Raw genomic sequence first — 13,363 nt, forward strand, 5'->3', positions numbered from 1 at the left:
CAAGGAAAAATTGCATCGTTTATTTGTAGCAATGTCACAGGCGTTATCCAATACATGTTTATGAAACTGATGAAACCACTTTTTCTCCAACATCCTCCGCTGGGGAAAATATAAAAGGACACCAGCATTGTATTTGAAATGTCAAGGAAAAAGAGATACCTGGCAGACAGATATGTGGATGCTCTATAAAACAATGCAAGCAAGAGAAGGAGAGGGAGGGAGAGGAATAACATCTATTTCTTACACAACAAAACAATATATGTGAGGGAAAAACCCACAAGGACATTTTCCTCTAGTGGGTGGTTTGGTAGTTCATCAAGGAACGTGGACTGTAGTTTGTGGAGCAAGGGAGTGACAAGTCCAACTTTTCACCAAATCTCTGCATTATGAGTGTATCTACACTATAGAAAGAATGCAGTTTCACACCACTTTAACTGCTGTGCCCTCAATGCTAAGGAATCCGGAAAGTAGTAGTTATATAAGGTCTTTAGCCTTTTCTGCCAAGAGTACTGGTTCCTCATCAAACTGCAACTCCCATGATTCCATAGCAGTTAACTGATGTCAAACTGCATTAATTCTTCAATGTAGATGTGCCTTAATTCTCAGGATTCCTGGGGGAATCCATGGCAGTTAAAGTACATAAAGATGTGGAGAATACACCGTGTGCTTTCATTAAGAGGCACACAGTGTATTCTTCAGTTGGCTGAATCCACCTCCCAAGAAAATGCCTGTGTGCACATGAAAACAAGAATCTGACTCATATTGAAACTCTGGTTCCATTCTTGAATCCTTGGGTCAGGGAAAGATGTTTTTAGTATACAGTATAGCCACAATAACAGTGTGTACTATACCAATGAGGATATGGGATTATCCAAAAGGAGAAGTCCGTGACTTGAAACAAAAAAGGTTCTGGTTTCCTATCCCTTGTGCAAGAGGATAATTTTATTCCTGTCTCTAAAGTTCACTTTTGGTTTTTAATTTGGAACACTCAAATAACAAGTTCAGGTTCAATTTTATTGTATACAATTACAGACCTGTTCAAAAACAAATGGATCATCAAAGATCATCGTCATGCACAAAATGAGACTAAAACGTAATACATCATTGTTATTTGCTGTCAAGTAGATTTTAACACAAGCAATTCTAGCCAAGAATCTGCCCATTAACAGTATATAAAAACGTATCTGTTATTGTTATCATTGGCAGAGAACCAGTTTATTCATTCAGTTCATTGGTCTAGTAATTGATATTGCAAATTGTCTTTTTGTACTCTGAGATCAGGTGCTCCAGGCAATCTGCAAGGGGATAGAGAAGGGGACATTGAATACTTTTTATACAACAATTTTTGTTGTTGTGTCTTTCCCAATTTATGGTAATCTTAAGGTGACTCTATCAGAGGGTTTTCTTGACAAGTTTGTTATGTGTGGTGGGTTGCCTTTGTCTTCCTGAGGTTGCAAGAATATGAATTGCCCATGGACACTTAGTCAGTTTCCATAACTGAGCAAGACTCTGAATTCTGCTTTCCAGAGTCACAGTCCAACACTTAAGCCATTACACCATATTGTATATAGAAGCAGTAAAAAAGAAGAAAGTTGCAATATATTTCCAGTAATTGTACATATGCACCCTTCACAAATCATGTAAAACAGTTACTTAGTTGTGTGAATGAACCACATTTATTTTGTTAGTATGGGTGTATTGCTGTTGTGTTTGAGCATTGAATGTTTGCCTTTGATGTTTAGAATCCGCCCTGAGTCCCTCTGGGGAGATAGGATGGAATATAAATAAAGTTTTGTTGTTGTTCGTAATCTTCTTTCCTTTACAACTATACATATTTAAAAAGCAAAATGTTGAGGTATTTCAAGCTGATGATATTATTTTTCAAGTAAAAACAAGATAAACTGGGTAACTATTTCTGTAATTATTTTCTTGATACTGACTTATCCTAAGTGTTAAGAGTCTTTCACCTCTGTAAATATTAATATAGGTGAAAAATACATGCATTTGTCTGAGGAAAGCTTAGGATAATTAAGAATGTATTATTTTGTATAGAAAGTATTGGCACTTTTTTGTTATTCTTCAGGGAGAGAGGGCGGGTTATAAATAAAGTGTTATTATTATGTTATTAAAGCTCCATACATTTCTGGTACCCAGGACAACTTCCCAAGTATTTAAAGTCCAGTTCTTTCGAATCAGTCTTAAAGCTGAGACTTTTGGCCTACTACTAAAAAAGCAAATCCACAACCTTGAAATCCACCCACCTCTGCTGAATGTGTTGCAAAAACGGGACATCCCATTAGAGGTGGTTTCCTATCTCACCGCTGCATGGTGAAGTGAAAAGCTGCACCATTTTCTGAGCAGTTTTTCTCCCATTCAACCTGAGCTTATTAATACAAAGCATTTCCAAATGTCCAATGGCAGCTGGTAGCTCCCATGTTGGAAGGATGATCTGGGTTTTAATTCCAGTTTTAAATAAGCATTGGAACCTGATAAAGCAACCACCATTCAGTTTGTTATGAAAATAAAGTTGTTATGAAAATAACGTTTTGCTTTATTAAACCAGACTCTAACTAGCTTCTTTAAGATGAGACACTGATCATTGAAGAAAGTCATTGGAAAATAAATATATCCACATGAAAGTCACCTGGAGATCCATGACCCAAACCCAAGAGACCACAGGAGGGTGAGACATCTAGACATCCAAGGCTAGGGGCCAGCTTGAATAGGTCTACATCGTAGTGGTACTTTTGGTTTGGTTCATTCTGCCATCGAAATCTATTGGGTTAACCTTGGGCAAGCTACACACCCTCAGCCTCAGAAAACCTCATGCTTGTCATGAGTTGGAAACAACTTGAAGGCACACAACAATAATGGTTCAGCACACAGGAGGGGTTTTTATACATTCAAGTATACATTCAATGAGTGATTGAAAGTACAATCTCCATCAAAAACTATGGGGAAAGTAAAGTTCTTTTGGTTCCCTGACCACTTTGGTGTGGAGGGAGCCATATTTCCCTGCTTGAGACTTTCATTTGTGAAAGTAGAAGCACAGGTCACAATGCCAAAGTCATAATGTGAGCAACACAAGTAGAGCAGTATGGGATATTAAGGGATTACTGATGTCATGTTTCAGAATTTAAGTAATGGAATGGAAAACAAGTTGCTAGGTCAGAACTATCCAAGGGTTTTCAAGCCAAAGCCTGAGCCATAGCGATAATCAGTTGTGATGTAACACCTTGTTGATGGTGATATCCTTATGCATGATACATTAAGCATCAATGTAATCCTACCGAATTAATGTACCATTCATATTTTAAAAACCCAAACCTAACTATTGAGGAAAACAAATATATATGCATACACATCTTTTAAGGCAGTACTCTTACCTTGAGATTCCTCCTCCTTGCTTAAGAACTGGCAAAGAGGATACAAACCCTGAGATCTGGCAACTCTGGATGTCACACAGGGATGGGATTCAGGTAGTAGATAAGGGTTTCCCCCTGATATTAAGTCTAGTTGTGTCCAACTCTGGGGTGTGGTACTCATCTCCATTTCTAAGCTGAAGAGCCACCGTTGTCCATAGACACCTCCAAGGTCATGTGGCCAGCATGACTCCATGGAGCATCCTAATCTTCCCACCAGAGTTGTACCTATTGATCTACCCACACTTGCATGTTTTCGAACTGGTTGGCTGAAGCTGGGGCTAACAGAGCACATCCCATTCCCCAGATTCGAACCGCCGGCCTTTTGGTCAGCAAGTTCAGTGGTTTAGCCTGCTGCGCCACCGGGGATTCAGGGAGCCCTCCAAAATCCCTGTCCTAGGCAGCAAAGCAAAGCTGGGATTTGCAGTTGAGCAACATCTGGAGAGTTGCATGATTATCATTGCTACTGTAAAGAGCAAAATTTTCTACTTATTTTAGCAGCACATTCAGAGGAATTCTCCAGGCTATATCGTTATTACAAGCTCCCCTCTTCAAGGAACAATTCAATGAAAATAGACAAAAAAATGACTTTTCAAACTTCACTATGAATAATAACATTTACTTTTTTAAAATTAATTAAGTTTTTTATTCCTGTCATCTTAAAAAGTCCCCCACTTTGGCACTGGATTGCCCCAAGGCAGGCACCCTCAAACTATGGCTCTCCAGCTGTCTTGAGTCCCAACTCCAATGGTCAGAATTCCTGACAATTGAACAAGCGGGCTGGGGCTTGTGGGAGTTGGAGGCCTAAACAGCTGGAGGGCCACAGGTTGAGGATGCCTGCCTCAAGGGCTTCTCTCGCTGCACTGAGAGGGGAAGCATCAATGCCACTTCGGGGGTCAGCTGCCATTTCCCCACCCAAGTATTCAAAAAGGCCAGAAGTTGTATCACGGCAGAGAGTAGAAGGGATGGGTTCTTCTTTGAGGATTTCCTGGGATGGACTAAGCTCTTGACTCTTCTCTACTCAGAGAAGACAATGGTACCTTTTCTTTGAAGAGAGTTAAGGTATAGTACTCACACTGACCCATGAATAAGTCGATCCAGATTTTCTGGGTTGATTTTTTTAACTAACGTTTTTATATATATTGGGTAGTGTGGCGGTTGGATGGCTAGTTCCTACCATCGGCAGCCAGCCAACACTTCCTGGCATTGCTTCCTGATTGACACAACGGATGGCAAATCAGCACAGAACAAAACACAACTTTTTTGTGAGATGGGGTGAGCTCCCGTCTGTCAGCTCTAGCTTGTGGGGACAGGAGAGAAGCCTCCCATCAACACATCCGGGTGTCCCCTGGGCAATGTCTCTGTAGACGGCGAATTATTTCACACCAGAAGCGACTTGCAGTATGTTCCCAAGTTGCTTCTGACACGATAAAATGGGAAAATCTGCATTGTCATTGCTGAGTCTGCAATATATCAGCAGTCTTACAGCTACATGTCTAATGGCAGTGTTCAGGTTTTCACACAATTTGATATCTAGCTTTAAATGGAATATAAAGGAACTGAATTGCTCGGTGCAACCTCTTGCTCACAGGTTTGTATGTTCATTATCCCTTTTGGTTTCAAATGCTGCCACATATTCTTCCTCTTTTCCATGAACACCAAGTCAACTCCTGAAAATGAAGGCTGGGCAGTTGCATAGGTAGAAAATACAATACATTCTTCATATTCTAGTTTCTACAATACGCTTTGGATTCTTGGCTGGATGTAGAGCACATAGTGGAAACATGTAGAAAACAAAGCGTTCTGTTCAAAGGCCCTCTGACACGTTTGATACATTATTTCGATATCAGTGCGGCTTCCCGATGTTCAGTAGTCTCCAACCATAAGATGAGGTCCACGGTGAAAGAGAATAGTGTGTGATTGCTTTTACATCTTAGGAACCTCTGAGGAAAATTTCATCTCGGCAAAGGACCGCTGAGAACATCGTGCCTGGGAATCAAGCCAAAGTTTAAGGAGCAATGTAATAGAGGACAGACTTTTTCGTGGTTCCTCAAGACTTCATTCAAGTGTTTTAATTCATCTGTCAGTTTGCTGATCTCTTTTTTCAGGGAAGTATTTTCTTGTTCCAGGCATTCATACTCCTGCAATGCATTATCAAAACAAATAAGAAAACAATACATTTTTATTTTGTTATTTCTTTCTCAAATGGTACATAGATGTTGGACTCACATCCAAAGAGAGATCCCAGCAACTGCTATGAAGTAGATAGAAACCATTCCTTTCACCCAGTCCAGCCTGAGCTAGAGAACCGGACCTTACAGGGCAGCCCTGAAAGACCAAGGCCCCTTCCACACTGCTCTATATCCCAGGATCCGATCCCAGATTATCTGGCAGTGTAGACTCGCATAATCCAGTTCAAACAGATAATCTTCAGATCCTGGGATATAGGCCAGTGTAGAAGGGGCCCAAGAAACCAAGAGCCAAAAGCAAAACCCAGTGGCCCATAGTCATATAGGAAACCTCCGATACTTGAAATAATTGAGGTTATTATGCCATACCCTCCAACTGTCCCAGTCTGGCAAAGGTAGCCCCAATTAATCCTCTATCTTCACATTTTTTTTTCTGTTGCTTTTAAAATATCCCAGTTTCACTTCTTCTCCCTTTCCCCTTAGCTTACTTTCATTGCCATGAAATAAGACCAATGTATGAACTCCCAAGCTGCTTTAGCAATCTTTGGCCCCATCTACACTGCCATATAATCAGGTTCCTGAATCCAGATTATCTGCTTTCCCGTTCAAAGCAGATAAACTAGATTTAGAAACTGGAGTACATGGCAGTGTAGATCCACCTTAAGTTGCTCCCCAGTAACCAATCATGGGCTAAAACCCCACAGAGCTTTCATACTTCCTTCTAGAGTTAATGCAGCTTGACACCACTTTGACTGCCATGGGTCAATGCTATGGAATCCTTGATCGTAGTTTGGCGAGGGACCAGCACTCTTTGGAAGATAAGGTGAAAGGCCTTGCAAAACTACAACTCCCAAGATTCCATTGAAGTGGTGTCAAACTGCATTAGTTATACAGTGTAGATGCAACCTAGTAGGACTTTGGGTTCAGCATATCCTCAGCACCTTTCCTCCAACTGACCCTTTGGAAACTATGAGGCCACAGTTTCTTTCATCCTTCTCCACACACAATGCCAGTGGTTCTCAGCCTGTATGTCCCCAGATGTTTAGGCCTTCAAATACCAGAAAGCCTAACAACTGGCAAACTGGTTGGAATTTCTGGGAGTTGTAGGCCAAAACATCTAGGGACCCACAGGTTAAGAACCACTGCACTATGCTGTCTTGGGTTGATGTGATTTCCAACAACCCAGCGAAATGCGAGGGTTACACATTCCCTACCACTGCAGTACAGGGAAGGAAGAGAGAATGAGAGTTGGCACAACAGTTTCACAATGCAAATGTACACCAAATAGTTAATTTCCTCCCTGATTTGAATGTGCATAGAGCAGAACTTATATCAGTGTGCTTAAAACACAACTACATTGAGACAGAGAGAGAGAAATACTTCTGTTCAGCCGCTGTGACCAAAATGCTTGAAGGTTACGCTGCATTACTGCACCACACCTGGAGTTGCTAGAACCTGCTTTCTTCCATGGAAAAGGCAGATTAATATCTTGATCTCCACCCTTAAAATTTTTTTCCCCTTAAATAACATTCATGATTGCTCATAAGAAAGCTTGCAATATGAATGATAACAATGGTGGTAATAATGGTCAGAAATTCAGGTTCAGCCAACACCCTTATTGCTATGCATCTGACTGATTTTCTTGAGAAAGAGCGTTACCATAATCAGTGAAGGATACATGAGAATGAGATGGAGTTGAAAGGATGCAGCAAATATGAGAAATGGGTTGCTGTGAGTTTTCCAGGCTGTATGGCCATGTTCCAGAAGCATTCTCTTCTGACATTTCACCCACATCTATGACAGGCATCCTCAGTGGTTGTGAAGTCTATTGGAAACTAGGCAAGTGAGGTTTATATATCTGTGGAAAGTCCAGGGAGGGAGAAAGAACTCTTGTCTGCTTGAGGCAAGTGTGAATGCTGCAATTGACCAGCTTGATTAGCATTTAATGGCCAGCCATAGCAGATCACTTGAGGAACCAACCTGGACACAGCATATTATTTGAGAATACAGAAATGCTGGGCCACTCTTAACAACCACCATGTCAGACTACACAGAGAAGCCACTGAAATCCACAAGCATGTGGACAATTTCAACAGAAAGGAGGAAACAGTGAAAATGAACAAAATCTGGCTACCAGTATTAAAAAAAAACCCCTCTAAAATCAGCTCAGTAAATAAAGAACAACACTCTGAACAAAAGGGAATGCCAAACCAATCTCTTGGTGGAAACACAGGAGGGCCTTTTTGGTGGCTGTTCCCAGGCTGTGGAACTTCCTCCCAAGAGAAACCAAAATGGCCCCATCCCTGCTGGCTTTCTGCAAGTAGGTCAAGACATTCTTCTGTCAACATGCTTTTGGGAAAGGGTAAGGGGAGGCTCTGGGGAGGATGGGTGGGACTGGGGGGGATATGAGTTTTAAAGCCCATTCTAATGTATTTGTGATATTTTAATTCTGTTTTTAAGGTAGGTAAAGGTAAAGGTTTTCCCCTGACATTAAGTCTAGTCATATCCAACTCTGGGGGTTGGTGCTCATCTTCATTTCTAAGCCGAAGAGCCAGCGTTGTCCATAAACACATCCTAGGTCATGTGGCCGGCATGACTGCATGGAGTGCCGTTACCGTCCTGCCGGAGCAGTACTTATTGATCTACTCACATTGGCATGTTTTCGAACTGCTAGGTTGGCAGGAGCTGGAGCTAACAGCGGGCGCTCACTCCGCTCCCTGGATTCAAACTGCTGACCTTTCAGCGGGTTAACCCACTGCGCCATTGGGGGCTCCCAATTCTGTTTTTACCACACTGATATTATTTAATTGTTTTTGAACTTCTGTATTACTCTTTTTAAACTGTTTAGTGTAGATAGATGTTAGGCACCTTGAGTCCCCATGGGATGTACTGTAAATAAAGAAGAAGAAGAAGAAGAAGAAGAAGAAGAAGAAGAAGAAGAAGAAGAAGAAGAAGAAGAAGAAGAAGAAGAAGAAATAGTCAACAACATCCAACAACAACCTCCAACAAAAGTTGTAGGTCTACTTGATTGCTATGCATTTGGGGAAATATATGACCAAGAAGGGACACGATTCACATTTAGGGAATAAAATGAATAAAGAAAAACAACTCAGCCATGACTCAAAACATTACAAACTCCAAATCACCTCCTGAAATTACTAGGAGGCAGGTACAGTTTGGACTATATTTCTTCATGAGAGGCGAAATTAATCTTCTCTGGGATTCCCCGACACAGTCTGTTGTAACAGCTTCATACTCATATTTTAAAAGGTGTTCATGGAGAAAAATCAATCCATGTGTGAGAGCAATATACTGTTTGGGCATTTGGTACATAGATCCAGGGAGCAAGGAGCTCTGCGAGTGTTCCTGAACTAAGCATTTGGCTATCCCAGCCTTGGATCCCCAAATGCTGAACTACAATAGCCACCAACCCAAGTCAACATGAGCAAGGATTGGGGTGGATAGGGAAGATATAGTTCAAGATCTTCCAATGAACAAAGGCTGAAAAAGACTGTGCTAGACAGCAGAAAGAAAGAGAATGATCTGAGATCTAATACAGTGAGTCTGAACTTCAGAGGGAAAACAGAAAGGAGCCGAGGCATTTTCCTGCCAGCTGCTTTTCGTATGCCCTTCTTCTCACCAAAAATGAATTCACAGAGTGCATCTACATTTCAGAATGAATGCAGTTTGACACCACTTGGAATCATAGCATCTGTTGGTTTTTCTGTGGATTATTCATCTGAATACTGACCAGGAATGACCAGTAGCTTAGCTATGGGGGAGAGGAGAGACAAAAGTAGGGTGTTGCCCCTAAAATAAGAGTTTTCATGACATTTTTTCAGTCCTTACAAAGCAGAATCAACCCTGGTTAGTACTCAGAGGGGAAACCAACAATGATGCATCCTGACAGATTCCTTAGAAACAGAAACATTCATGAGCCACGATGGCTTATCTGCCACAGTGCATGAGTCAGTCTTTCAGATGCTACAAAACCCTTTGTCATTTGTGCCTGAAACTGAATGCTAATATTTCTGGAAGGCAGGGCAAGAGTCACCTCATGGAGTTTGTCTGCTTTCTGTGTTTGTTTCTTTCGGCTTCTCTGTGCAGCCACTCTGTTCTTCTCTCTCCTCCTTACTTTTCTTTCATCATCTTCCTGACCCTGACAAAAAAATGAAAAATCAGGAGACTTTCAGTTAGTTAGTTAGTTAGTTAGTTATTCCTTCCCCACCTGATTCTTGTGATCCCTTAACATTCAGAAAATTGTGAAATGTTAGCAATAAAAAGATGTATCATCACCAAACAGGATGAGGGCAACATGAGCTTACGTTCCCGTTATACCCATCAGGAAAATAAAGAACAGAAAGTCCTGGCTGGACAACAATGAATTTTGATATACATTTTTGGTTTGGTTTGGTTTGGTTTGACTGTTATTGCATTCACACACAATAATTTATAGAATGTGGTTTGGACAAGGTTTTGAGAATGACTGGAATGCAGTTATCGAATCTGGCTACCAGTATTAAAAACTCTAAAATCAGGACAGTAAAATAAAGAATAACACACTGGAAACAGGAATTTCAGACAGGAAACAATCAGGGCCAGTTAACACCACCCAACAAAGGATTCCCCATGGCAGGAAGCAGCCAGGCTTTGAGGCTAGATCTACACTGCCATATAATCCAGTTCAAAAGCAGATAATCTGGATGCAAAAAAAGGATTATATGGCATTGTAGATGGGGCCTGCCTGAGCCTACAAGGAAGGGCAAGATTCTGGCCCCTCGTGTCATCTCCTCTTTATCTTAATAAAGCGTAAACTACTTTTGCACTTTGAATTCTATTTGTAGTAATGGAAGTAAACTGAGGACAAAGCGGGGAAAGTGGAAGGAGAAAGCGGAGCATTGTGAAACCAGCTGAGAAAGTGGGACAACCGAGAATTAAGCAAGACTGTCCCTGCTGAATTGGGGCCATTGGAGGGTGATGTGTTGTCAAAGGCTTTCATGGCTGGAATCACTGGAATGCTGTGAGTTTTCCAGGCTGTATGGCCATGTTCCAGAAGCATTCTCTCCTGACGTTTCACCCACATCTATGGCAAGCATCCTCAGAGGTTGAGAGGTCTGTTGGAAACTAGGCAAGTGGGGTTTATATATCTGTGGAAGGTCCAGGGTGGGAGAAAGAACTCTTGCCTGTTTGAGGCAAATGCGAATATTGCAATTGATCACCTTTATCAGGTTTAAAGTTTGGCTGCTTCCTGCCTGGGGGAATCCTCAGAAATGAAATGCCACTCCTGGAGACTTTTGGGTACCCTCTATATCAGGCATAGGCAAATTTTGGCCTTCCAGGTGTTTAGGACTTCAATTCCCACAATTCCATAAGCTGCCAAGGGGGGAAAGGAACAGCCCGAGGCTGTTAGGAATTGTGGGAGTTGAAGTCCAAAACACCTGGAGGGCTGAAGTTTTCCCCTGCCTGATCTATATTGTAAAATGAATACATCCTGACTTCACTTTAATTGCCATGGCACAATGCTGTGGAGTCCTTGGAGTTGTAGTTTTGCAAGGCCTTTCGCCTTCCCTGCCAAAGAGTGTTGATGCCTCACCAAACAACACATCCCAGGACACCATTACATTGAGCCATGGCAGTTCAAAGTGGAGCCAAACTGCATTCATTTTACTATGGAGATAGACCCCAAGGGCCATTCAGACCAACCCCATCCTGCTATGAAAGAAGATACAATCAAAGAATTCCTGACAAATGGACATCCAGCCTCTGCTTAAAAACTTCCAGAGAAGGAGATGACATCATTTCCAAGGCATAACTATCAAACAGCTGTTTAACATCAAGTTGGGTTGCTGTGAGTTTTCCGGGCTGTATGGCCATGTTCCAGTAGCATTTCCTACTGACGTTTTGCCTGCATCTGTGGCTGGCATCTTCAGAGATCTGTTGGAAATTAGGCTAGTGGAGTGTATATATATCTCAAATGTCCAGGTTGGGAGAAAAAATTCTAGTCGGTGTGAAGAAAGTATGAATGTTGCAATTGGCAACCTTCATTAGCATTGAGCAGCCTTGCAGCTGCAAGGTCAATGAGTATTTGCATTGAGGTAGCCTGGCTGTTGTTTGCCCGGAGGCATCCTTTGTTTAACTGGCACTTGATTGTTTCCTGTCTGGAATACCCCTATCTTCTGAGCGTTGTTTTTTATTTACTGTTCTAATTTTGGAGCTTTTTTTAATACTGGTAGCCAGATTTTGTTCATTTTCATGGTTTCCTCCTTTCTGTTGAAGTTGCTTGTGGATTTCAATGGCTTCTCAGTGTAGTCTGACATGGTGGTTGTCAGAGTGGTCCAACATTTCTGTGTTCTCTGATAATATGCTGTGTCCAGGTTGGTTCATCAAGTGCTCTGCTATGGCTGACTTCTCTGGTTGGATTAGTCTGCAGTGCCTTTCACGTTCTTTGATTCGTGTTTGGGCAATGCTGCTGCATTTGGTGGACCCTATATAGACTTCTCCACAGCTGCATGGTATACGATAGACTCCTGCAGAGGTGAGGGGATCCCTCTTGTTCTTTGCTGAACGTTGCATTTGTTGGATTTTCTTAGTAGGCCTGTAGATAGTTTGTAGGTTGTGTTTCTTCATCAGTTTCCCTATGCGATTCCCTTGATGTATGGTAGGAACACCTTTCCTCTGGGTGGATCTTTGTCTTTACTCTCCTGACTTGTTCTTGGTCTTACAGCTCAAGTTCTTCCATATATATATATATATATATATACACACACACACACACACACACACACACACACACACAGCAGAGTCTCACTTATCCAACATAAACGGGCCGGCAGAACATTGGATAAGCGAATATGTTGAATAATAAGGAGAGATGAAGGAGAAGCCTATTAAACATCAAATTAGGTTATGATTTTACAAATTAAGCACCAAAACATCATGTTATACAACAAATTTGACAGAAAAAGTAGTTCAATATGCTATGTACTAATTACTGTATTTATGAATTTAGCACCAAAAAATCAGGATATATTGAAAACATTGACTACAAAAATGTGTTGGATAATCCAGAACGTTGGATAAGCGAATGTTAATAGGCTTTTCCTTAATCTCTCCTAATTATCCAACATATTCCCTTATCCAACGTTCTGCTGGCCTGTTTACATTGGATAAGCGAAACTCTACTGTACAAGACAAAAATCACACAAAGCATAATAACGCCAAGAAATGAGATAAAAATAAATAGTAGGCATTAAAAACGTTTAAAACCAATTACAATTATTGTGGAGACTCATTGATTAAATTGTATATTTCGCTAAGCTCAGTGCAAATCAACCTTGCTGTCCTCAGCAATTGAATTCATTCGTCCAAAGCTTGCTTGACCAGGTAGGTCTTCAACTGGTTCTTGAAAGGTAACAGTTTTAATCTCAATGGGAAGGGAGTTCCACAGGGCCAGGGCAGCTTCTGAGATGGCCCTCTCTCATCACCGCCAACCGCATTTGTCTGTTTTCGAAGACTTTCATGGCCGGTATCACAGGGTTGTTGTCTGTTTTCCGGGCTGTATGGCCATGTTCCTGAAGCATTCTCTCCTGACGTTTTGCCCACATCTATGGCAGGCATCCTCAGAGGTTGTGAGGTATATTGAAGGGCCTCTCAGGTTGATAAGAGGCGATGCGGTCTGATGCGGTAAGTTGGGCCTAAACCGTTTAGGGCAAGCATGGGCAAATTTCAGCCCTCCTGGTGTTTTGGACTTCA

The 13,363-nt window shown here is 41.6% G+C and overlaps 1 protein-coding gene across 1 annotated transcript in view; it reads right to left on the minus strand.

The window, feature by feature from the left end:
- batf3 (basic leucine zipper ATF-like transcription factor 3) overlaps positions 1–13,363 on the minus strand; it is a 24,434-nt gene continuing 11,071 nt past the window's right edge. Inside the window, exons 3-4 of the mRNA XM_003216013.4 lie at positions 9,666–9,770; positions 1–5,563 (exon numbers count right to left, since the gene is read on the minus strand). Of these exons, the coding sequence (XP_003216061.3) occupies positions 5,378–5,563; positions 9,666–9,770 (291 nt within the window). The 3' untranslated portion in view covers positions 1–5,377. The remainder of the gene's footprint in view (positions 5,564–9,665; positions 9,771–13,363) is intronic.

Source organism: Anolis carolinensis, chromosome 1, assembly GCF_035594765.1.
Source record: "Anolis carolinensis isolate JA03-04 chromosome 1, rAnoCar3.1.pri, whole genome shotgun sequence".
Lineage (NCBI taxonomy): Eukaryota > Metazoa > Chordata > Lepidosauria > Squamata > Dactyloidae > Anolis > Anolis carolinensis.